This window comes from Stegodyphus dumicola, chromosome 3, assembly GCF_044657685.1.
Source record: "Stegodyphus dumicola isolate Sdum_Otavi_A_Nest chromosome 3, ASM4465768v1".
NCBI lineage: Eukaryota > Metazoa > Arthropoda > Arachnida > Araneae > Eresidae > Stegodyphus > Stegodyphus dumicola.
Window position 1 is genome coordinate 240,452,274 of NC_140770.1, and position 23,905 is coordinate 240,476,178.

The window sequence follows — 23,905 nt, forward strand, 5'->3', positions numbered from 1 at the left end:
TTTAAGAACGGAGTCAAATAGTTTTAGGGGGTACTAAATTTGGGGTAATTAAGGAAACATAGGAAATGTAACTTGAAAAATATGCCTGTGTAATATTTTTTTTCAAAGTAAACTATGGATTTAGATAATATGAGTTTCACTTTCAGGAAAATTATTTTAATAAAACAAATTTATTAATTAAATTGTTCTGAAATGCAAAAAATTGTAAAAGTTCTTTTGATAAGAAACATTAAGAAGCAAATTCAACAAATATAAATTTTAGATTTTTTTTTATTTTTCAGTTACAAACTTTTACTTTAAGTATTCGAATTAATAAACATATAAAATAGTATAAACAGAGACATTGCCTTCTTCTCAAAAAAAAAAAAAAAAAAAAAAAAAAAAAAAAAAAAAAAAAAAAAAAAAATAGTTATTCCTCTGTACAAACACATAAGTGAATGCATATGAAGTAAATACTTTAATCTTTAATACGAATATAGCTCACAGTGAACAAAATCAATCCGAAAAATATAAAAAATTCATAACAGATGATATATTATTTAGTGATAGTGAGAGAAAAATAATACAATATGTATGCATGAAAATACGTTTAAAAATCCCTGAGTTCGACCATCAATGTTTAATGCTTTATATTTTTCTTAAAACTACAGGTTAGAATTGTTTAACTGAAACAAAATATAACAGAATATGAACGAAAGGTAAAAATGAAACAAGAAAAGAATAAATAGTTAATTAACTACGACCATCAGAAAACTCTGTAGCCAATATCTAATTGGCTGTAATGTTTCAGAAATTTAGTAAACAAACGCAAAGGAAAGCAGAAAAATTAATTTAATGAAAACATTTCAACCAATTAGTAGTTAAGCAGAAGTTAAAACAAAAAAGCGAAGTCTATATATAGAGGAAATATTTTATTAATAAAGCAAGAAAGCACTGAAATAACTAAAGAAGATACACATAAAACAGAGTTTAGTACGAAAATATATGCAATTAATAAGAGAAAAATGAATTATGCATTTAATACACCCCAGTCAATTTCAACACTATTTTTAGCATTAAATTCTTTAACTACTTTAAATTAGACAAAAAAAAAAATTACAGTAGTTTGCCGTATATTTTGAATAAAACTCTATCGATTTTGAGAACGAGATCATGTCTCACCCTCAAAATTGATAGTCTTCTTCAAAAGCAAAATCAATTTTTTTAAAAATCTAAATGAAAAGTCTTCTTCAAAAGCAAAAATACTTTTGCAAAAAATCGAAAATTAGAGGGACCTATATCTCATCGGCCTTGAAATAAATAGAGTTTTTATTCCAAAACTACGCCAAACTTGTTACTTTCTTGCCTAATTTCAAATTTTATCTGGTGTGTTCTCTTCCAGTTTGACCCTTTAACTGCATTAAATTATTTTCTTTTCCCTTACGTTATTTACTCTTACTTTGAACTTCCGAAGTTTCCATAAAAAGAGATGTTTTAAAAATGGCAATAATTATTATATCTTCTAAGACAAAAAATATTACCCTTATATCATCAGAAATAAAACTACATTGTATATTTTTCTCCAGAAAAATATAGAAAACATAAATTTCTATTTCAAAAATTTATGCAGTAAAACAAAAGCTTTATACTGGAAAAGGATGGATAATATAATGGACGTAAAAACAGCAGTAATAATGGATAATAGCAAGCAGTAATAATGCTTTATAATGAATGTAAAAACAGCAGTCATAAAGTTGATTTAGAAACTTATTCTAACGTTTTGGAAATTTATTTGTTTATGTAAAATATTTGTATTAATACAATATGAAGATCAAAGTACTGTAATAAAAAGCAATTATACAATAGTTAAAATTGTTTATATTTTTACGTATTTAATGCATACTTTCAGAGATATACATAAAAGCTTCTAAAATATGAAAAATAAGAATTACTGATTACAGACAACATATGCTTACATTATTTTGATTTTCTCTATATAGCGTTACTTCTTATGTTTAATTTATTAAGAAATAGTCATAATATTCATTAAAAATAAATTACATATTGTAATCAAATAAATAAATTTCATATATATTTCATGAACAGAAATCACGAGAATTACCTCTTTTATTCCATACATTCATTTACGATTTAAACATGTAGCAGACTCAGTTATAGAACAACATAATAATATTAATGAATGCTATATAATAGTCCGAAAAATTAATGACAGAAGTTCCATCTCTACATGTACAGATTTTTTTATTATTTGAAAAGAAAGTACGTTCTCACATAAACAGCTCAATTCACAAAGAAATGGCAGTTTTTCAGTTTAAAAGAGAAATACACAGGAAAAAAGTGTTATAATCCCTGTATAAACTTCTAAAAACTTCAATAACGTTTTATTTACTTATTTATTTATTTCAGATTACAGTTATGATATTATTTAATTTAAATTTGAACAGAAATTTTAGTTTTGAAATGTATAATCTGTTTTACATTGAAAGTATTAAGAATGGTCTAATAAAGACCATTCATAATCAATAAATCATTTCAAAATCGTAAAATCATTTTCAAGGTTCTTTAATGATTATTTCTAAGGTGTTAATTTTAGTATTTAAATTTTCCATCAGACGCGAGAAGTTCAATTCATCCATATTGCATTTTATGCAAGACAATATAAACCAATCACCAAAATTGCCGGTGGTTATTAATTTCATATACGACTTTGTATCAACGTGACTTCTGAAAAGGATTGATTTCAGTTTTAAAGATAAAAGTCTGTATTTAGGAATACAAAAAGCAAAAAAGAAATTAATAAGACTACCAAAAGACAGGATGAGTATGACAGGAAACCAAATCCACAAGAACAGAAAGATTTTGACATTCAGGGCGTTGATTGGTAATACACAATAAGCATCTACAGTGTCAATTCGTCCAGAAGCTCCAATCCTGCGAAAGTAACAGTTGGTTACAAGGGGAAACAGACGTATAGGATCTTTCAGACGCTCTGCTTTGTAATGGGAAGAAATTAAGCTACCTAAACTTAAAAATTCGCCTTGAAAGAAAACATCTAATAAGTAAAACTGTATCATGATATTGATAACTGCCATAAGTTCGCAAAAAAGATACTTAAATATGTATGTAGTATGCGTTCCCCACCTTTCCTCGATGTAACTTGCAGCTGCATCGAAGGGATCAGAATCACCATCACCTGGCTTTTCCTTTTCCAGGCTACTGCTACTGGGCTTGTGCTTTGACTGTTCCTTACAAGAACTGATGACGATGTAAAAGCTGTCCATATGATCCCTATCAATGCTTTTCCAGATTAGATGTGGCAAATAGAAAAGCAAACCTTGGATGAAAAGAACTAAATGAACATACTGATAGTAGTTTCTGTACACGTACTCAGATTCATTCTCGGATGCTCGGATTCCTGGATGAGGAGATTCTATCCCAACCTGCAGAAGAAAACAGTTTTGAAGGAACAAGATGTCTTGAAAAAGAAAATTTTAATAGATGAATGTTATAAAAATACTAATTAAATTAACTGAAAAAGCATTTAATTGTTTATTCCGAAATATATAAATTAAGATAATTCAAAAACTAATATTACATTAAATTTAAGATGACTTTATTTCTCACAAAATACAAGTGGAAAAATTATTTAAGAGCTGAAATTCCTTTAACACATTTACAAAAATTTAACATCTGGGCAAAAGCATAACTATTCAAATATTGATAACATTTCCAATTTTTTTGCACCAAAAACTAATTTTTAACAATGGTTTTATGCTTATAGTTTTATATGATGAAACTACCGATTTTGCAGTTGTTTTTTTTAACTGGTTTTTTTGGTTGGTAATTCGGCTAGATAATATAATAACTCTGAAGATTCATACATTTGAAACTCCATTGTGGCAGATGCAAAGTTCTAATGCTTCGAGCAGAATTTAATTTTAAATAATTTAATTTCGTATATTCCCTTTTACTACTTTCATATTGAGAAATAATGTCTCAGCTTACTAATAAAATACAGAATAATGTTTTGTGACACTTCAAAAATTTCTTTCTCGAAAAAGATCAACGTTTAAGTCACCATCACAATACAGTGCAGCACAATAAAGCACGCATGGAAACTGCATAATACATGACATTTAATATCGAAAGATAAGTCAAAATAGTTTTAATATTTAGAAACAGATGTTTATATACTGTTTTAATAGAAGCATTATCTAATAGTGACTATACACATAGCATTAAAAAAAGTCACGTATTCCAATAGTCGCATCTCAGTATTTCCTCTCACCTGCATCCAGGTTCGCATCTCTAGTATCGATGCACACCTGCAATAAATGTCATACATTCCATACTAAATGTAATTGTTGAAATCAAATGTAATACATTTCCCAGTAAATTAGTGAAAATATTTGCATTTAAGAAACTAAGCTCGGATTATATTGAATACACTAACCTAGGTTCAAAACAACCACGAAATATATGGAGAAATTTTATCTTCAGAGGGAAGAAACATGTCAGCTTTAACATTACATTTAATCTTATATTGACAACAATTTCACAGAAAACCTTTGAACCTGAACGATGCTCTCTCTTTCTTTCTTTTCTTTTTTTTTTCTTGCAAGGGCAAAACTTTAAAAATATTCCAGCTGAATAATAAGTTTTAAGATACTGATGCAATGAAACAAAATTCACATTTTTAACTCAATTTTCTGATGCAACAGCAGTGGCGTAGCTAGAGTTTCCAGCGCCCGGGGACAACTGAAGAATTTGCGCCCCTTTCTGTGTGCCAAGAATGGAAAACATTTCATTAAAAATTTTGTAGCATCAATTTGTCGCCCCTTGGATGCTGCGCCCGGGGACAGATGCCTAGCTACGCCACTGTGCAACAGCGAAAACTAAATTTTAAATTAAAATCAAGATGTATAACCAGCACAGAGTATTGATCACTACTAACAAATACAAACTAATGATTTTTTTTATAGTGTGTAAGGTTTTTACTATTTTGATTAATCAGTTATTATGTCTACTATAACTTCTTTACTACAACTTTTCCTTTTCTGCTTTAATCTTAACTATACTATAACTTCTCCTTTTCCGCTTCATCACGAGAAATGTAAATCTCCGTTACAGAGTATTTAAGCCGAATGTTTCGAACTGTAAGACAGAGCATGTTTCTGTCTCTCGACGCCATCTTACTATATTCCGCCAGCTCTGATAAGATCGCAGTTCTTTGTGTTTTTGCTGCCACACTAAACTGTTACGCCAGTGAAAAGTTTCCAGTCAACTTCACTTTAAACCAATTGTGTACACTTTGATTACTAGACTCGTTTAACTTTTGAAATTGATTGTTACTTTAAGTTATATCGCCACTAATGGTATCTGACCTGGTCAAGCACGAGACGTGCATTTATATACAAGTTCTGGTTTAATAAGAACATTGTTGAAACCTTTTCAAGACTCTGTTGTTACTTCAGAATAGCGATAATTTACTCTCCGTCTGCTAGGTTTGGTTTATGTGATTACGGCAAATCCTCGAGGGATATTTGCCTAAGGGAAGGGGTGCCTTCATAGAGGACTTTCTAAGGGAACTGGCTCGTATACACGTTGCAAATCGGAAAAACCACGAAAACTTCCATGCAGCTAGTCCGTTCGCGGGATTCGAACTTCGGACCGAACTACTAGTGTTCAGCGACTTTACTGCTCGGTCGATGGTTAGCCCTACATCTGTTAGGAGTTTGATACTCGGCGCGTATAAAAGAGGTCCAGGTTCGAGTCCTGACGACGGCAATGCTCATTTCTCTCGTCTCCTGCTTTAAAAAAATCCTAATGGTTCTACAGTGTATTTAATGCTACTTTTTTTGCTCAAATAACAGACTAGATTTTTATTCTGATTTATTTATTATTTGCGCCTCTCTTTTTTTTATGGATTGCACTCATAAATAGCTATGATTGTTTAATTTGGCGATCATGATCCTATAAAATAAATAGGATTCAATGTAAGTAACACGTTCAAAGAATCCTGGAATTTTTAGATCTCTCTCTTCTGTGTTTTGTTTGTCTGGAGGTGATTTTGAAATGAGACAGACTAACATTTATTTTTATTAAATCTTGATAAACATAATGATTATTTTAATGTAGCTTTTTGATAAATTTTAAGACGTATTAAGTCTCTAATAAGCTCATTGATTGGATTTTACGTTGGTTAATTCGACTCAGAAAGAACTAAAGTTATTAATGTCAAGAAAATATTAATTTAAATAAAACGACAATTTAGCAAACGTATCTTAACAAATATAGAGAATACACTAAAAAGCAGCATGCGTATTTGAAATAGAAATTAAGAAAAATTATTAAGTGATACAAATTCAAAGTTGGTTAAAAGTAAAATATGGCGGTGACCAACCAGTTTTGATGGTAAAATGGAGGCAATTCCGTTAAGGCCTTGCATCAGCTTTGCTGTCGTAAGATGGTTTTCTTTAAAAGACTCTCGGGCTCTAGATGTGTCCTTCAAGCTCTCAAATGCATTTATGGGTGCAGACATCTGTTAAATAGTCATACCGACTCAACAGAACTACAGAGGGTGCCAGCGCATTTGTGGAGTACATTGAAATGAAAATGCAGTTGTCCTGGTAAAGAAAGGTTTAGATTCATGATTCAGATTTATGCATAAAAGCTAGGGAAAAGGATTTGCAATGTCTCTTGGACAAATAATATAATATCCTTTATTCTCTTTGTGCAACAGCTGTGGCATCATTTCAGCTTTTGGCTAGACACAATTGCCTCAGTCCTCTCTCTTTTACATTAGACTCGGGAATTCTTCAGCGTATTCTCATTGTGACCCTATACGACCTGTGGACAGCATTTTACACGCGCTGTACACTTAATAGATTCATTCTGTCACCCCAAAATACTGGGAAGTATGATGGGTAATGTTTTAAGATCTAAAAGCCAGGTATTTTAAAATAAATAAAAAATTCAAAGATTAAAAAAAATTCAAATTCAAATTTTTCATTTTCCCTTATGATTTTAAAATTCTAAAATCTCAACAAATTCAAAATACTAAACTCAGTTAGTCTTTGGTAGGATTACTCTACATAGAAGTAACACTAACAATAACAGCATAATCTGAAATTCTACTTTTTTATCTATATATTACTAATTTCCTCTAAAATTATTAATAATCCATGTATATATAATTTAAATTACTCGTACATTAAACATTATAAAATTCTAATATCTAATGTTTCTTAACAGCTTATAAAATTCAATATTTTAATTTCATTGTATGGAATCTCCAATTAATCTGAAAAAAGTACCACTCATAGTAATTATTTCATAGTAATTTATTGAAATTAGAGGACCAAGAAAAAAATGTGCGCTTCTGTTCCACTAGAATAATATACAAACACAATCCAAGAATAGCCGATCAGCTTGGATCTCCTAAAATGTTCTAAGGACAGTTGATGAAACTAGCTGGTGTGATTTTTTTTGGGGATAAGATAAAAAACTTAGTTCATAATAAATTTTATAATAGCATTTGAGTATTTTTATTCCTTATACATCAAATTAATCGAAAGGTAATAGTCATCTTTAAGGAGACCAAAATATTATAAAACCTAGAATGAATAGCAACAATAACAGTAAAAAAAAATCTGAAAGGTTTCAGATTTTAAATTACGTCAAAAGGGGCTTTTTTCAAACATTTTTTTAAACATTTTGTCTTTTACATTTATTTACTAAATGTCAAGTTCTTTGTCCTTAAACCATAAAATTCAGTTCAAGAACAATATCGCAAAATAGTTTTAAATTGAGCATATGGTTTAGAATCTCCGATACTGAGTCTCGCACGCTGGAGATAAAAATGTTTTTTCTGTACAACGTTGCCATTGCTCGCTTTGAAATCGTTTAGTTTGTTAACCAAAAATTCGTTGAAATGTTACAAAATATAAAATCGATAATAAAACAAATTTCAAATTCAAATTAGGACTTCCACATGCCCATATGAAAGATTACGTTATTTGAATTTTGGCGAATCTAGGTACGTTGTTTTATCACATTGCGAGAAATAAAACATATATTCATACAGATTCTTCATTATTTAATTTCTTTAAATGTAATACAGTGTGATAATATTTGGTAGCAACAGTTTGAAAACATTTATAGTGATTCAACGCAAAATCGCGAAACGAAAACAATAGTCCTTCAGGGACAAAGCTCCTTTGAACTAATAATGATGAAAAAAGTAACCTGAAACCAGCACACGAAAACTTCCTATTCTAAGGAAAGGATACCCAAGTAAGGGGTTTCCAAAGGAAAACTGACTCACATTTACGTCTGTACATGTAGAAAATCATAAAGACATCCATGCAGTTATCCACTTTCTCTAGGATTTAAAGGCAGGGAAACTACCAGTAATCACTAGTCTTATGTATTCGACCACTAATGAATCAGTTCATAGTGGATTAAAATTAATATTTTTTATATACAGCTAGTTTAATTAAACAATTTTGGGATTTTGTTGATGCTATTCAAAAGTCATTTTTATTTTAAATTTATGTTAATACTAAATTCATATTTAATTTAATTTTCCTTAACGGAATTCTAAATTCCGTGGTTAGAATTGTCCGAAAGCAATCAGCTAAAAGAAATATGCCGTGTTATACGGGTTCGTGAATTTGGAGTGATTGACCACAACACTTGACGAAGAATCAAAACACAATTTATTCGCCAGTATTTCACAGGACAGTTCCAGAGAGACGCTTACGGTCGTCGAAAAACTACAATAAACACGGTGAAACAATGTGCAACACAGCCTCCAGGCTACGACGGTGAAAAAAGCTTCGCGGCAAAGCAAAGTACACCTCCCGACTCGGTTCGGTCGCTCTCGGAGCTCAAGACACTACTACTGAACTCAACGCACTCTCGGTACTATCCACAATACAGTGATGATACACTCGAAGATACACTTCACGATAAGCTCACGATATACACTGCTACTCCACGTACAGGCAGGGTTTATACAAATTAATTTTTTGGGCCTGCCTTCGAGATGATTCTGGGCCAAACCGATAAAAATATTCTAAAATGTTCTTCATGGCATATCGCCAGTTTTGTCGCCAAACCTCGCCAGATGAGCGATTTTGTGCCAAATCTGGCAACTTTGCCTTCCGTTTTCATTTTCTGGCAACCCTAAACCAGCGTTGCGGGGAAGCTATCTTAACGCAGCTGAACATTTCGTAACAATATTTTAGGAGCACATATGTAGCGTGCTTTCTTTTAAATGTTATATTACTTTTTTAATATTATTTTAATCATGCTATCTTAAATTTTATAGGTTATTTCAACGTATGTCAATAATCCTGTCGTTTTATTGCTACTGATTTTTTTTGTATATATATATATATTAAAATTTATATTAAAATCCGATTTCCTACAAATTTACTTATTTTAAAACAAAACCCAAGTAAAATTTTGTTCTAGAACTAAACTCATGCTGGAAAACAGGTCTAAGCTTTTGTCATTTAAGGATCATCATGCTTGGTTACATTTGTATGACATGCTTCTGTAAATTTTTTTATGCAAATACGAAGTGTGAAAGTGATCGAAAAGTAACTGAAAACAGTAATTCCAAAAACCTGGTGCGATTTTCACAGAAAGCACAGAAAGTCGTGGGTTCTTTTAATAAAAATTTGTTTGACGTGATTGCGACTAAGCACATTACGGCTACCTGTTCAAAGAAGGGATAACTTCATGGATGACGGTCTCGTATCCAAGTTACGAACTTTTACGAACGTCAGGTTCCTGGTAGGATTTAAAAGTCGATTCCAGTTGCTTATCAACATATCTTTTTGCCTTTTAACATGCAGCCATAAGTCAGCAATATTAAAATACGACAGTTTTCTTTATAAAAATAACAAGAAGAGTAACTAAGACTAATAGTACCAAACAATAATAATACATCTTACCTCTTTTAAATAAGCCGAAGTTACCGAATATGTTGAAGATGACCAACAGTACGTTTCCAGAAGCGAGTGACTGACCTCACTCTCTCGGTTTGATAGGCACTCGATTTTTGCTTCCACAAATTGCCTTGTAGTGATGAGGACACACAAACCCATCAGAATGAGGAACGTGACACGATAGTGTAGGTAGAAAACGAAGGTCTCCGTACTTCGACGATTGGTCATGATGTGAGCTTTCAGTCGTGAAAAAGATTCCAACATTTTTAGTCCTACAAAATAAAAACTGCAAAAGTTAAAGAATCTAATAATCATCTTCTCTCTAGAACATTAAAATGAATACGGTTTTTGTTTTAGAAAAAATTAGACAATACATTTTATTTTAAGGCATCAGGTCCTCTTAAACAAACAACAACAACAAAATTCGAATTTTTTTATGCCTTTATATTAAAATTCGATTTCCTACAAACTTACTTATTTTAAAACAAAACCAAAACCCATGTAAAATTTTGTTCTAGAACTAAACTCAGGCTGAAAAACAGTTTTAAGCTTTTGCCATTTAAGGATCATCATGTTTGGTTACATTTATATGTCACGCTTCTGTACATGCTTTTATGTAAATACCTAGTGATCGAAAAGTAACTGAAAACAGTAATTCCAAAACCCTGGTGTGGTTTTCACAGAAAGCACAGAAAGTCATGGGTTTCTTTAATGAGAATTTGGTTGTATGATTACGACAAAGCACATTACGGCTACCTGCTCAAAGAAAGGGGTAACTTCATGGATGATTTTTTTAAGGGAAACTGTCTCGTATCCACGTTACGCATCCACGAAAAAGCCCATGCAGCCAGCCGTTCGCTTGGAATCGAATCCTAATTGAGCTCCCAATGTTCAGCGCCTTTGCGCCTCGACCGCTCGTGTGCTTTTTAACAAGAAAAAATTTTATTCTCAAGATACTTAAATGCTTTATCAACAGTTGCTGGGTACATCACATTTCATATGTGTCTATGTGACAATGTTCAATCAGGATCATCCTCAAAATGTATCCGTACGAAATCCAACCTACTCGCAGAGGCGTAACGAATCTTCAGAATTGGGTTTTTCAATAGAAGGAAAACAATGCAGACCTGGCTGTCAAACATCTTGTGAACTAACGATATACATACCTGCTCTATCACAAAGACAGAACCCATTTACGATTATGGAAACCCCTTTATACGAGCCAAAGATGAGAGTGGGATGCAGGTTCATTGCGTGAATTCATTTTACGCTATTTTTCCCTTCAGAAAGTCCACAGCTATACAATTCGAATGGTTCTATCTGAGTTGGGCGTTATGAAGAGCTTTAAAGGGACAGCGTTATTTCCTACTTTCAAAAGCAACAAGTGCTCCATAGCGTAACATTCATGCAGGATGGAAAGCCTTTGCCCAAATCCTGCCCAGCACTTGCTTGCTTATCAGGATTTAACGATACCCGTGTCCTCAGATGTTCTACACGAATGGTCACCGATGTCTCCCGACTTTACACCATGTGATATTTGGTTATAAAGAAGCTTGAAGTAAGAAATACGCAGATATTGGCCGTACTGAATGAAGTTATTCGCCATCATATAGCAAGATTTTCGATGTTGTGCAAGGTATCAAAATCTGGTGACCATTCTTGTAAATAACGGCCAAATTACACTGAACATTTGCAATTCCGTTTCTTGCGAACTGTGCTACATCACTTTACAAATTTCTGGCACAAATGAAACATTACCTGCCACAATGAAAAATGTAACTATCTTAACAATAAAATCTTACAGCGACGTGCGTAGAATACAGTTTCCGTGTGTTCATGAAGAATTTTAATTTTATTCTTTCACCTGATAATGTTACACGTATCACCTGATAATGTTCCTTCCTGTAATTTCTGTAAATAGTTACAATTTAATTGCTGAAAGAAGTTACAACGGGTTATCGGGAAATGGTCCTGCCATAATTAGTTCGATAAATAATATTCTCATCTTAATTTCCTTTCCACTGCAGAATATTTATCCGCGTTTACGGGGTGACAAGGTAAAGTTAGAAACACCTTAACTGAGTTTCAGGCGTATCTGATTTAAATCATCCAAACTTAATATGGCTATTCCTTAACAAATTATCGATTTCTATATTTTAATAAATAATGATTTTGAGCGTTTTAATAACGGCTTAAGACTGCAAAACTCCTTAAGCAAAATAGTTCGCATTCTTACTTCTTTATGAATAACTAATATGCATTTATAAGAAAAGAAATGCTGTTTACAGTATATCACTGAAGAGATATGAAACTATACAAATATTTATCTCACTTCAGCAAGTGCACAACATTTTTCTCGACGGATAATGAAAAGAAAAAATATTTGAAAATTATACAGCTCTCAAAAATCCGTAATACCGAACAAATTTAGAAATTCTTACCTTGATTTACTCAAAACCTTCCACAGAGCAATACCGGCACCTGAAGAATAGGAATTGATGAAAGGATAACCAACTGAATCTCAATGACGGTATTATGATTCATGTATCCAGAAACCTCTGCATTGCGGCGAAAGATCCGTTTGGAATTTGGACTTCATGATCCAGACGTAACAATAATTAAATGCATATGTCTCTGTGTTTATTCTTCTTTTCTAGTATGAAAATATTCTTGTAGCAGGATCTTCAACGAAAGTTCGTACTACATTTATTTAATTATAAGCAAATTATATGGAAGACTCATCGTATAGGGATTACATGTCACATTGAATTTAATGAGTTTTTTTCTATATTTTTAATCAGATCATATGTATGCATATGCATATATATATGATATTTTTATTGAAATTAGGTGTTGAACGAGATTTTAGATTTATCATAAGTTATTTGATAGGCAATAACGGTTCCTAACGATAAAAATAGTTACAACTGATGTATATCTGATATTCGAAACTGTGAATGTAAAAAATTAAATTATAAATTACGTCTTCTTACTTTTTAGAAAAATACAGTCGCCATTTGATACAGAATTCCTGTACATTTTCCTTCCAATATAGTTCGAGAAGAGGACTGCTAGATTAAAATTTTAATTTTGAGTAAAAAAGCAGGAAAAACGGCAAACAAATTAAAAAATGAGTTAAATAAAATTGTTCAACACGTAAATGAATAAACAAATCAATTATTTAAAATTTTGCCGTACAAAACCAGAAAGTAAAAACTTAGACAACAGCTGGAGCTCATTTTTTATAAATACCAGTCTTTTCATTGAAAGAAAGGGAAAATTCAAGACAGAAACTCACACGAGCTCCCTACTGAGAAATTTGCAAAGATCAGCCAAGAAATAAAAAATAAATGAATGCAACTGATTTTTTATAAAAAGACAAAACAGAAATAATAATAATAATAATACGAAAAAAATGTATAAAAGAAAGTTCAGCAGGTGAGGGTATTTTACCTGCATGAAAAAGTTTCCAGGGCCCGATGCTACAGCGCGTGGCCTTTGGCATAACATTCTTTCAGGAGCTCCTCAGTACCTACTTTTCTTATTGCCATGAAGAAAAAAAATGATCCTGGGTATAGGCTATTTGGAGGCTCTAAGCTTGAGCCTTGTGTGTCTAAATTGTATTTAAGCAACGGTATGCCTCTGGCATAACGTTCTTTCAGGAGCTCCTCTCTACCTACTTTCCTTATTGTTATGAAGGAAAAAAAAATGATCCCGGGAATGGGCTATTTGGATGATGTAAGTTTGGGCCTTGTGGGCCTAAACTGTAATTAAGAACGGTAAGCCTCTAGCATAATGTTCTTTCAGGAGCCCTTCACTACCTACTTTCCTTATTGCTATGAAAGAAAAAAAAGGTCCTGGAAATGGGCTATTTGGCGGCTTTAAGCTTGGGCCTTAAAGTCCTAGACTGTAATTAGGCCCTGCGAGCTTAAAAGAAGATGAAAAAATTAGTGATGATTTACCATTAATATCCCGGGTTTTTCAAGGAGTATGCACAATTAAATATATCTTGAACTACTTACTGAGTACAGGCCCATGATTTCAGTTTAAAGAATGAGGCTTTCAGGTCGCAATTATCTTAGTATTATGACTATATTTAATAAAAATGCACGAAATATAAATTTTTATACAAGCCTTTTACGAAAAAAGGTTAAAATTTATAAATTCATCCTTATCATGTACAAAATATTTCAAGGAGATTACATAATACACAAAAATGTTCTTTAGGCGGGGAAGATTGCAAAATACCGATTTTAAATGTTATATAAAATTAAACTGCGAGGTTCAAAATTTCGAATTTGATCATTTCTGTCAACGGGAATTTCAAGTCCATGCTCCTAAATTAATGCTTGTCTGATGTAAAAGGTATTTTTCAGAATTTTTCATTCGAAAGCTTAACAAATGTAACTGTTTTAAGCGATATATTAAGCTTACGCTTAATTGAACATTGTTCAACGAAATACCGCTTAACTGAAATCCTACTTAGAGGAAACAATTTTGAAAAAATACGTTGAAGAGTTCGAAAAGCCGCCATATCTAATAATTAGCTTTTTTTGTTCTTCAAATTGTGCGTACTACAATGAAAGCAAAGAATATCAAAATACTTATGGAAAAATAAATACAAGACTATTAAAAATTTACGAAAAAAATAAATAGTGAAATAAGTTTATTTTCATGACTTGAATTCAATTTCCTATATTTATTATGGATTCAATCAATTAAACTTTACATTATAAAAAAAGTGTTACCTAAACTCCCAACAATCGTAACATCCAAGGATCCAATAAACTATTACAATTCTGCAATCCATCTCAATCAACTTTTGCTGTTTTGTAATGCTCAGATGAAATACGTAGGTATAAGGTTTTGTAATGTGGCTTTGTGATGTAACTGGATAGTACGTCCGACTAACAATCGGGAGATCCAGTATTCGAATCCATTGGCAGAAGGCACTCTAGATTTCTACGATTTCCTTGCTTTGAAAAATTCTAAATGACTCTACGAGTGGCGCCACAACTTTAAAAGAAGGGGATTATAATTTGTGACTACCATTATTTAGCGATTGGATCGCTCATCCTCAGTCTCTCTTTGAAAGGGGGAGTAATAAAGTATTTTCTCCCTTCTTTCCATGTGCCTTTATGGTGTAACTAGGTAGCACAGCCGGTTAACAATCAGGAGGTTCGGTGTTCGAATCTCAGGGACGGCATTGCACATTTCTGCATCTTTCTTGGAACAATAAATCTAATGAGCTCTACACATGTAATAGTAATATACTGAATACTTATGCTGATGTTTTTACGATATACCTTTAGCCGCTGAAAGTAACTGTCACATGCAACTAAAAATTGTTTATTTAAACGGAGACAATGAATTCATAAAACTGGAACTCAGGACAAAACCTCTTATGCAGCTCCCCCCTTTTTTTCAAGGTACAGACACTAATTCGAATCCCCTTTTTACACGTTGTCATTGAATGCTACCCCCTTTTTCTAAGTTTTGTTTTAACGGTTTCATTTTATATTGTGTGCATGAAATTTAAGATCATGCAATTTTAAACAAACTGTGTTACTTCTTCTTCTCTCTCTCTCTCTTTTTTTTTTTTTTTTTTTTAACTGGAAGAAAAGAGAAGAATCTAAAGAACTATTATTGTTTATATTACAAACTTTAATTAGTCGAAATGAATATGAAATTATACATACTCGACAAAATTTATAGCATTAAATTGCTTATGAACTTAATAACCAAATACTACATGAATTAATTGTATACAATTAAAACAACCAGTTTCTTTCACGGAAGAAATGCTTTCGTCTAAGGTGCACTCCCTCCCCCAACTTCGATGAGAAACTTACCTTTTTTGCTTTAATCATAATTAATACACATTAACAAAACAACTGCTGAAACTTCTAAAATTATTGCTAGATAAATTTTAAAACAACAACTAAGATCTCAAACCAATAACAAATTAAAGAAGCGGTATTCAATTACTTTCCTTCGAAAAGCTTTCGTAGAAAATTATTTGGTAGATATCCATCATCAAATTTTGATTACAATATTCCGTTCTTAACGGAAACGAAATAAGAAATATTTTCTTGTAACAGTTGAAGTATCACCATGTTCTGCAAACCATAATACCTAGCAATCGTGAATTCCACGAAACGACAGCCATTTTCGTGTTTCTGTCGTTACAGAGCTTTGTCTTCTGGATCATTTATGAGGTGGTAACCGAAATTAAGATTCTGCGAAATGAATTTGCTTTGTTTATTAAAGTAAATGCATCATGTTGTCATTATTACTACTTTTTGTGGTAATGACGCAAAACAATTTTCTATTCCAATTTCATTAGACTTTAAAACATTAAAAATGATGAACGATTTAATCATTTCATTAATACGTAATGAACTGAGAATTCCGAACGGTACAGCTGCGGATCTCTTGCACATATATCTGCACGTTTTATTTATATTTATTCTATGACTATAAAAAGCAGCAGTTTGCTTAAATTAAATTGTCAGTACGTAAAGGTTCTCGAAAATACAGGTTACGAAAGGAATGAAGTTACAAAATGCCAGTCTAAAAATAAATAATTATCGTTTTCACTCGTATTTCTTCGCTTCACGTAGTCTTCAACTTAACTTCGTCAGCATACGATTTAGATACTTATGGTTATGGTAATGATGTAAAATCAGGGAGTTAGGAAAGTACTTAATGCAAGTAAAAAGAATATTATTAAAGTTAATAATTTTATCTGATTTCTTTGAAATACAGAATACATAAACATTAGTGTACCTAATTATATATGTTTTTCATATGCTAATTTCTGCATTCTCCTCAGCAAGAGTACATATCTCGTACGTTTCGCCCGTCGATTTTTTAGAGCTAATTGCCATGATAGCTAATTTTAATTAACTACTCTAATGACAGAAGTAGCAATTTAATAAAGTTTCCCATCTAGAGTGTGTATAATTCATAAATAGAAAAGCTTGCAGCACTAAAACAAGATATCTTGGCTCTGAACAGCGAAACAAAAGAAATGACGTAGACGTAAATTAAAACAAAATTAAGTGTATCTCATATACGATTAAGTCTATCTCATGGGAAACTGACCCACTCAAAACTGAAAAGGTGACTCTGTTTATCTTATTTAGATTCATGAACATAAAATCAGAAATGGTTGAAGATCAGAAACTTAGAGTAGAAACACCGAAGCTAATTGCTGTTTTTTGGATTGCCTAAATTCTTGAAATTAGGTTTAGTTAAACGAAGAAGTAAGTTACTTCAGAACAAAAATCTAAATGGATTATATTTTTCGATTATTCCGTCTTTGAAAACTGGGTACTACTCTCAAGAAATGAAAACGCTTTGGGAATATTCGAAAAAGAGGCCTTAACAAACGAATTTGGTGGTACCTGAATAAATGGAACATAACAAAGAAAGTTCCATATGAATCCGTATGGTCAAGCGAAGGTACATATGAAATTCTGCGCGATCAAAAGGATTGGATGTGCTGATAAAAGATTTAATATTTTCAATACTGCGAATTGAAGAACCATTAGTGGGGATATGGTAAGACGAAATATATTGATTAAGAAGTTCAAGGCTCAATATAGGTTGCCATGGGGGCAATGAAGAAGGACACAATTTAAGATGTATTGATACTAATTGAGGAAGTGGATTTTAGCCACAGAATCGTAAATTGCGGTGTGTATATATACTAGAATGTTAAATAGAATTTTAAACTGTTATTAAAATTACGTTAAAACTGAGAATTAAAGTGAAATACTTCATTCAGAAGCTTTACATTCTATAGGCGACACTCCTAGTTAACTAATTCCTCTTAAATTTTCAAATAAAATCTGTGTCTAATTCTTGAAATCCTTTTCATATTTTAAATTAGAACAGTTTAAAAGATATTAAATATATTTCTGTCTAGGAAAAGAATTCAGTGACTTTTATTTTTCCAATTTAATGAAAATCAAAAGCTCTTATCTTTTCAGTTAGAAACTTCTTATAACTTTTCAAGCATAAGAATGAAATCAATTAGACCCTGCTGTAAGTTTTGATCTCAAAATGCTCTACGTTTTGAAAGAAATTAGAAAATGAGGGAATAAAGAATACGTTTTAAACATAAAATCAATATCAGTATAACAGTTAAATATAAAACGTCATTTAAAACGTCTTAAGGCAGAAAACTGATGCATTGTCAGTATGTCTCAGTTAACATGGCAATCAACATTCCTCTTGAGATATGGAATTCACACAGCCAAGACTCCAGCAAAATAATGCAGCCGAACGCCACCCAAATCGAACACTTGGCATTCCCGCTTTCAAGCACTGTATCGGCACTTTGTAGGAACACCGAGTTCCCGACAAGCAATCTTGGCCTATCCTTCTTGAAAATAGCGCGAGGGTGGGAGAAGAAGCTCGGGAGCTACATGGTAGCGAATGCTAAAAATATATCCCATCATCCTCTCGTTCCTTTCCACTTGCCCCCAAAAGATGAACCAAAGAGGATCTTTTCACAGATGTCGAGGAAAAGGTATATTGGGCTGATGTACCTTCGCCAAGACTCTCGCATCCGTTTTCTTCCGGTATGACGGATGCAAGTCTGTTCGTTGTGAATGACAAGACACCAACAAGGATAGAAGGTGAGTGTCGGGGTGCTTTAGTTGATTTCTTACTGTGACAAATCCTAATTTGATACAGACAACTAAGAAAGGGTAGGTCTTCGCACCATGCCAATTTTGCAAGCGCATATTCAGCTACGAGGTTTGATTGCACGCGATTATGTTATTCGTGTTAAGAACTGTTTTTACAACTGACTTCCTTTGTTTAAAAAAGTTGTCAATAACATTTCAAAGGTATTGATATCTTTGATATCTCTCGCACTATAATGATTCAAATCTTATAACCACGTATCTTTATTTTCAAATTGTTATATAGAATAGAACCTTTCATACAGCTTACATAGCATAGCACATGTATGAACACTGGTAATGCGAAGAATGACATTTCTTTCCTTACAGGAAGTTTATATTTGCGCTATTTATAAATATAAATTATCGTAAACGATAGCCATACATAATTGTAAATAAACAAACTTACACTACACAAATTTATTTCAAACCAAAAAGTACTTGTAAGCTTTGGCGTTGCCTTCCTCTATTAATTCTTATAATTTGGAAAATGGGATGAAAGTATTTTTCATAAAATGCTGATAATATCTTCTAAGTTGAGATCGAAGTTGGCATTAAATCAGTGGAATCAAAACAATGCAGCACTTTTTCTCAAAGCAAATTTCATTTTGCTAGTTAATGCCAAAAGTTCTCTTTTAAGTGACTGCTGCAACATTTTATTAAAATTCTGAAGCAAAAATTTATTTATTGTGATCTGTGACGGAGTGATGAGCGCTATTGTGGTTGCAAGCATAAATCTGTGATCCCACTAACGTACAATATACGTAATAATAAAATTCTTTATCTACTACTGTAAAAAATATAGCTTGCAACTAATTATAACAATATCAGATGTTACAAATAAAATTTCCTTTTAAATTTATTATATTTTTAATTTCTTGAAACTATATTTTACATGATAGTGATTAATTCCATAAACATATAATAGCTTAAATATTTGTAAGTCAAGACAAAAACCACTAATTTCTTTTAGTAAGAAAAAAGCTTTATTAGTTTAAATTTCCTATTTTAAATTAATAATATAGCAAAATCAATATAATAATTAATAATATTATAAAGTTGACGTAAAGTTAATTGTTTAACTTCAGCAGACAGGGCTTTATTGTTAGTTTCTTTTAGCAATGCTACCTATACGCTGTTATTTAAATATTATACATAGAACAAGAGAGGCAACGCATTAGTCTTAGTAAGACACTCTCCTTTTGGCACATTTTCAGTTTTAAACACCCTTGTGAAAACATCCCTAACTCAATACGAAATTTTCTTCTAATACCAACTAGAACATACGCTGAGTCAGTTTTTTGAATTCTCACGTCATATATTTGCAGCACTTTTGTCTCAAAGACGTGACATTTGCGACATTATTTTTTAAATTTTAAAGAAATTATGAAATTCTGTTCGGATGCAACTTCTTTCATAAAAATATTTCTGTTCTACATATTATAATTGTGAAACAGTTTCTATACGCCATCTAAAGTATATCGTGATACACAACACAGCATCCTTGTTACCTAAATAATCTAAATAATGACGCTTTGAGGACATATTTAAGCTGTTATTGCTAATTTATTATTAGACTAGCGGTTAAACACTTTCCATTTTTTATATTATTCTATATATTCTGTTTTGATTTCTTTTTATGAAACGCAAACAAAAATAAATTATCGATAATTACAATCTATATTTTACTTACCTTATAGAGTTTGGTATTCTTAGGAAGCATATACTAACGAGCTCTAAAAAGACTATAGAAGAATTATCTTCGAGTTTTATGATACAGAACGTGTATAAGACTCTTTTATTTGAACATAAAGAAGTAACAAGGACCCAGCTTCGGTTTACACAAGCAAACATTTCTGGCTTAAGTTAAATAAGTAATGTTGAACTAAAATCAAATGTAGTAAGATCAGCCTAACGGTTCAAAGGATAAAGTAACGAGCAGGAAGGTTCTCTTTTGTAGAAAACGGGCGAGACATTTTTAAATAATTTTTCAAATTTTATTTGGTCCGAAGAATATTGAGAAGTATACTTACTACACGGTATGGTTTATAAGTTTTAAACGTTATATAAACAGAAAAAAATTCCTTCGAAGTGAATATTAATTTAAATGTTCACTGAAATTTTCAGGATTGAAACAAATCATGAAAGAGTTTTTAGCACAGCATAAGATTTCATATTAGAGAAAAGCTAAAGAAGCTCTTTCGTTTTATCATTATTAGTTGACATACTGTTATGCAAGCACATTATTAACAGGTGTTTTAAATATGTGAGTGAAATATCATAGCTATTAGAATTAATCGATGAAAGAGACAAATTGACAAACTACAGAATTTTTCAAATGAATGGCTCGATAGTTTGACTATTTTAACAAGAACACGTGGAAGTAATGAGTGCATTCTTTGTAAAGGCAGAAAATTTTTAGTCCGAAGGGGCTATGTCCCTGAGAGAATATTATTTTCGTTTTGCGATTTTGCTTCGAATCAATCTGAATGTCCATTTCACTTTTCAAACTGTTGCCACCAAATATTATTGTCTTGTATTATATTTGAAGAAATTGAATAATGAAGAATCTGCATAAATGTATTTACGTTTCTTGCATTGTAATAAAACAACGGTACCTAGAGCCATCCAATTTTGAATAACGTAATCCTCCTCCGAATATGGGGATCTGGAAGCCCAAATTTGAAATTTGGAATTTGTTTTATTACCGATTTCCTATTTTGTAAAGCTTTGAAGAGTTTTTGATTAACAAACACAAGGATTTCAAAGCGACCAACGGAAACGCTGTACAGAAAAACCCTTTTTATCTCAAGGGCGCGAGTCCCTGTATTGGGAATTCTAAAGATATGCCCATTTTAAAACTATTTTTCGATATTGCTGTTGAACTGAATTTTATGGTTTAAGTGCAAAGAACATGATATTTAATAAACAAAGGTAACAGACAAAATGTTAAAAAAACGCCCCTTTGGACGTAATTTAAAATTTGAAACCTTTCAGATTTTTTACTTTTTTAAATTCTTAATTCCTTTTTTTTACAATTTAGGATAGTAATGCCATTTATTTATTTAATTAGGTGAAATTCAATTAAGTATCAGAATGCAATCGTTTGTCCACACCTTACGTGAATAATAAAATGACTAAATTATTTTCTGAAGTGAATAAAAAAATAATGATTACAAATTATTGCTTAATTTAAATAGTATAGGGATGTAAAAATATTTCATACCTCTAAAATAACTTTAGCTATGAATTTATTTTTCCTTTCACCAGTTTGAATCGAAACTGCAAATGGGCACGAAATATCGGATTTCCTCTATTTTGAAGATATTAAATTTTCAAGTTTGTAAAAAGAGCCCACTAGCGGCCGAGCGGTAAAGTCGCTGACCACTGGTAGTTCGGTTCGAGGTTCGACTCACACGAACGTTCTAGCTGCCTGGGCGTTTTCGTGGTTTTCCCCATGTGTAACGTGTATACGAACCAGTTTCCCTTAGAAAGTCCTTCACGAAGGCATCCCTTCCATTGGGCAGATAGCCCTCGACGCTTTGCCATAATTACACAAACCAAACCATCAATTTTGAAAGAAATGGCTATTTAGAGAGTTTATATACTAAAAACATTTTTATCTTTCTACCAAATATTTATTTTTGCTGTCTTTCTATCTTATTTAAAAAAAATATTTTGGCTGGTTACGACTCATGTAAGATAAAAAAGCCCGTTTATATGCATTTACTGCTGTTTGCTACGCGAAGAGTTTATCTTTGATTTCTATGAAATTATATTAAAAAAGAATCAGATATTTAGATTTTTAAAGCAGTTCATTTAAACGACGGTTAGGATTAATTATACTAATTAATTTATTGTAAAAGATAAAGAAACAGCTCAAGAACTCATATTTATATAATAGTATCGATTGCGTGTTACATTTAAGAATTACCCATACATTTCCTTCTTTTTGTATTTTCATTATAATTTACAACCTTTATAGCTTTATGGCGCATTATGCGAAAGCATTCTTTACATTGATTACTAGTAATGCTTTGGGATTTCCTATCAAAGCCCTGAATTCCTTACTTATAAAGGATAAATTATATTACCTACTTATAAAGGACAATTATCCTTGCTTATGAAGGATAAAATTTTTTCCTTTCTTTAAATTCGGGAATTAAGCTTAAGTTGTTTAATGTTTTTATATCCAAAAATTATTATTACATTTTAGTTATTTAAGGGGGAAAACTGTAATTTTCATTTAAGACCACATTATACTGACATTATTAAAATATTGTTACGAATTTTGTACGTAAATAGATAATTTTAGCGAAATTATATGTGAAATTGTTGTATTTTTCTGGATAATATAACATGAAAAGCTTGAGAGAAACGATGCTCTGCCGGAAAAATAAGAATATAAGGGCAAACCTATTTAATATCGAATAAATGGCTACCTTGCTAATTTGGCGAGATATCGCCAAACTGGTAAAGATTTTGCCAACTATTTTTTATCGCTAAATTTGGCGAGAAATCGCAAAAAGCCATTAAACTCGGCGAGCATTTGGCGACATTTTGGACCGATCCCTGTATAATTGTAATATATATTATAATTAAATAAATATAATTGATCTCTATGCAACTATAACCATATCCAGCCTTCATATACCTTACAGTGATTTCGAGAAGTACTAGAAATCTCTTGGCGGCTGGAGAGAAAACTATATAAGACCGAAGAGGGCATCACTTTCTCAGTTTAGTTGTTAATTCAGAGCTGAATTCGGAGCACGAGTATGAAGAACTGTACGAGTATTTCTGTGGAAAGTTTCAGAACTGTGAAGTATTTCTTTTGGTAAAATAAATTTTATCAAGCTATCGTCAATAATGTGTACACACACAACAATATATTTAAATTACAACAACCAAAGTAAACAACAAGTATCTTTTACTTTGTAGAGCTATTAGATTATTTCGAAGCAGGAAAGATGGAAAATGAGCAGTGCGCTGGCCGGGACTTGAACCACGGGCCTCTCGAATTCGCGTCGAGTATGCTGACCACTGCACTACGAAGGCATGCTAAGAAGGCGGGAGAAATACCTTATATACTCTCCATTTTAAAGGGCGAATGGGGTTTTAGGGGAGCCAATCTCCAAATCCTGGTGGTGGAAAATCGTCATTCACCACCTTTTAGTTCGGGCGCCACTGTAGAGTCATTAGGTTATTTTTGAAACATGAAGAAGTGAAAAATGAGCAACGCCTTCGCCG

General features: G+C 31.9%; 2 protein-coding genes across 5 annotated transcripts in view; one reads left to right on the forward strand and one right to left on the reverse strand.

Moving 5' to 3' along the window:
- Nucleotides 1–370: 370 nt before the first annotated feature.
- LOC118182294 (innexin shaking-B-like) overlaps nt 371–23,905 on the reverse strand; it is a 220,116-nt gene continuing 196,581 nt past the window's right edge. For 2 of the 4 annotated variants that reach the window (XM_085813965.1, XM_085813966.1), the window contains exons 3-4: nt 9,966–10,231; nt 373–3,440 (exon numbers count right to left, since the gene is read on the reverse strand). In XM_085813965.1, coding sequence (XP_085670091.1) covers nt 2,553–3,440; nt 9,966–10,223 — 1,146 coding nt within the window. In that variant the 5' untranslated portion in view covers nt 10,224–10,231 and the 3' untranslated portion in view covers nt 373–2,552. Of the gene's footprint in view, nt 3,441–6,403; nt 6,627–9,965; nt 10,232–12,400; nt 18,354–23,905 lie in introns of those variants that run through there. The other 2 variants (XM_035351625.2, XM_035351622.2) reach the window with 2 other exon arrangements.
- Nucleotides 18,414–23,905, forward strand: part of LOC118182295 (innexin shaking-B-like) — a 43,362-nt gene continuing 37,870 nt past the window's right edge. Inside the window, exon 1 of the mRNA XM_035351627.2 lies at nt 18,414–18,607. The gene's annotated coding sequence lies outside the window, so the exon portion shown is untranslated. The remainder of the gene's footprint in view (nt 18,608–23,905) is intronic.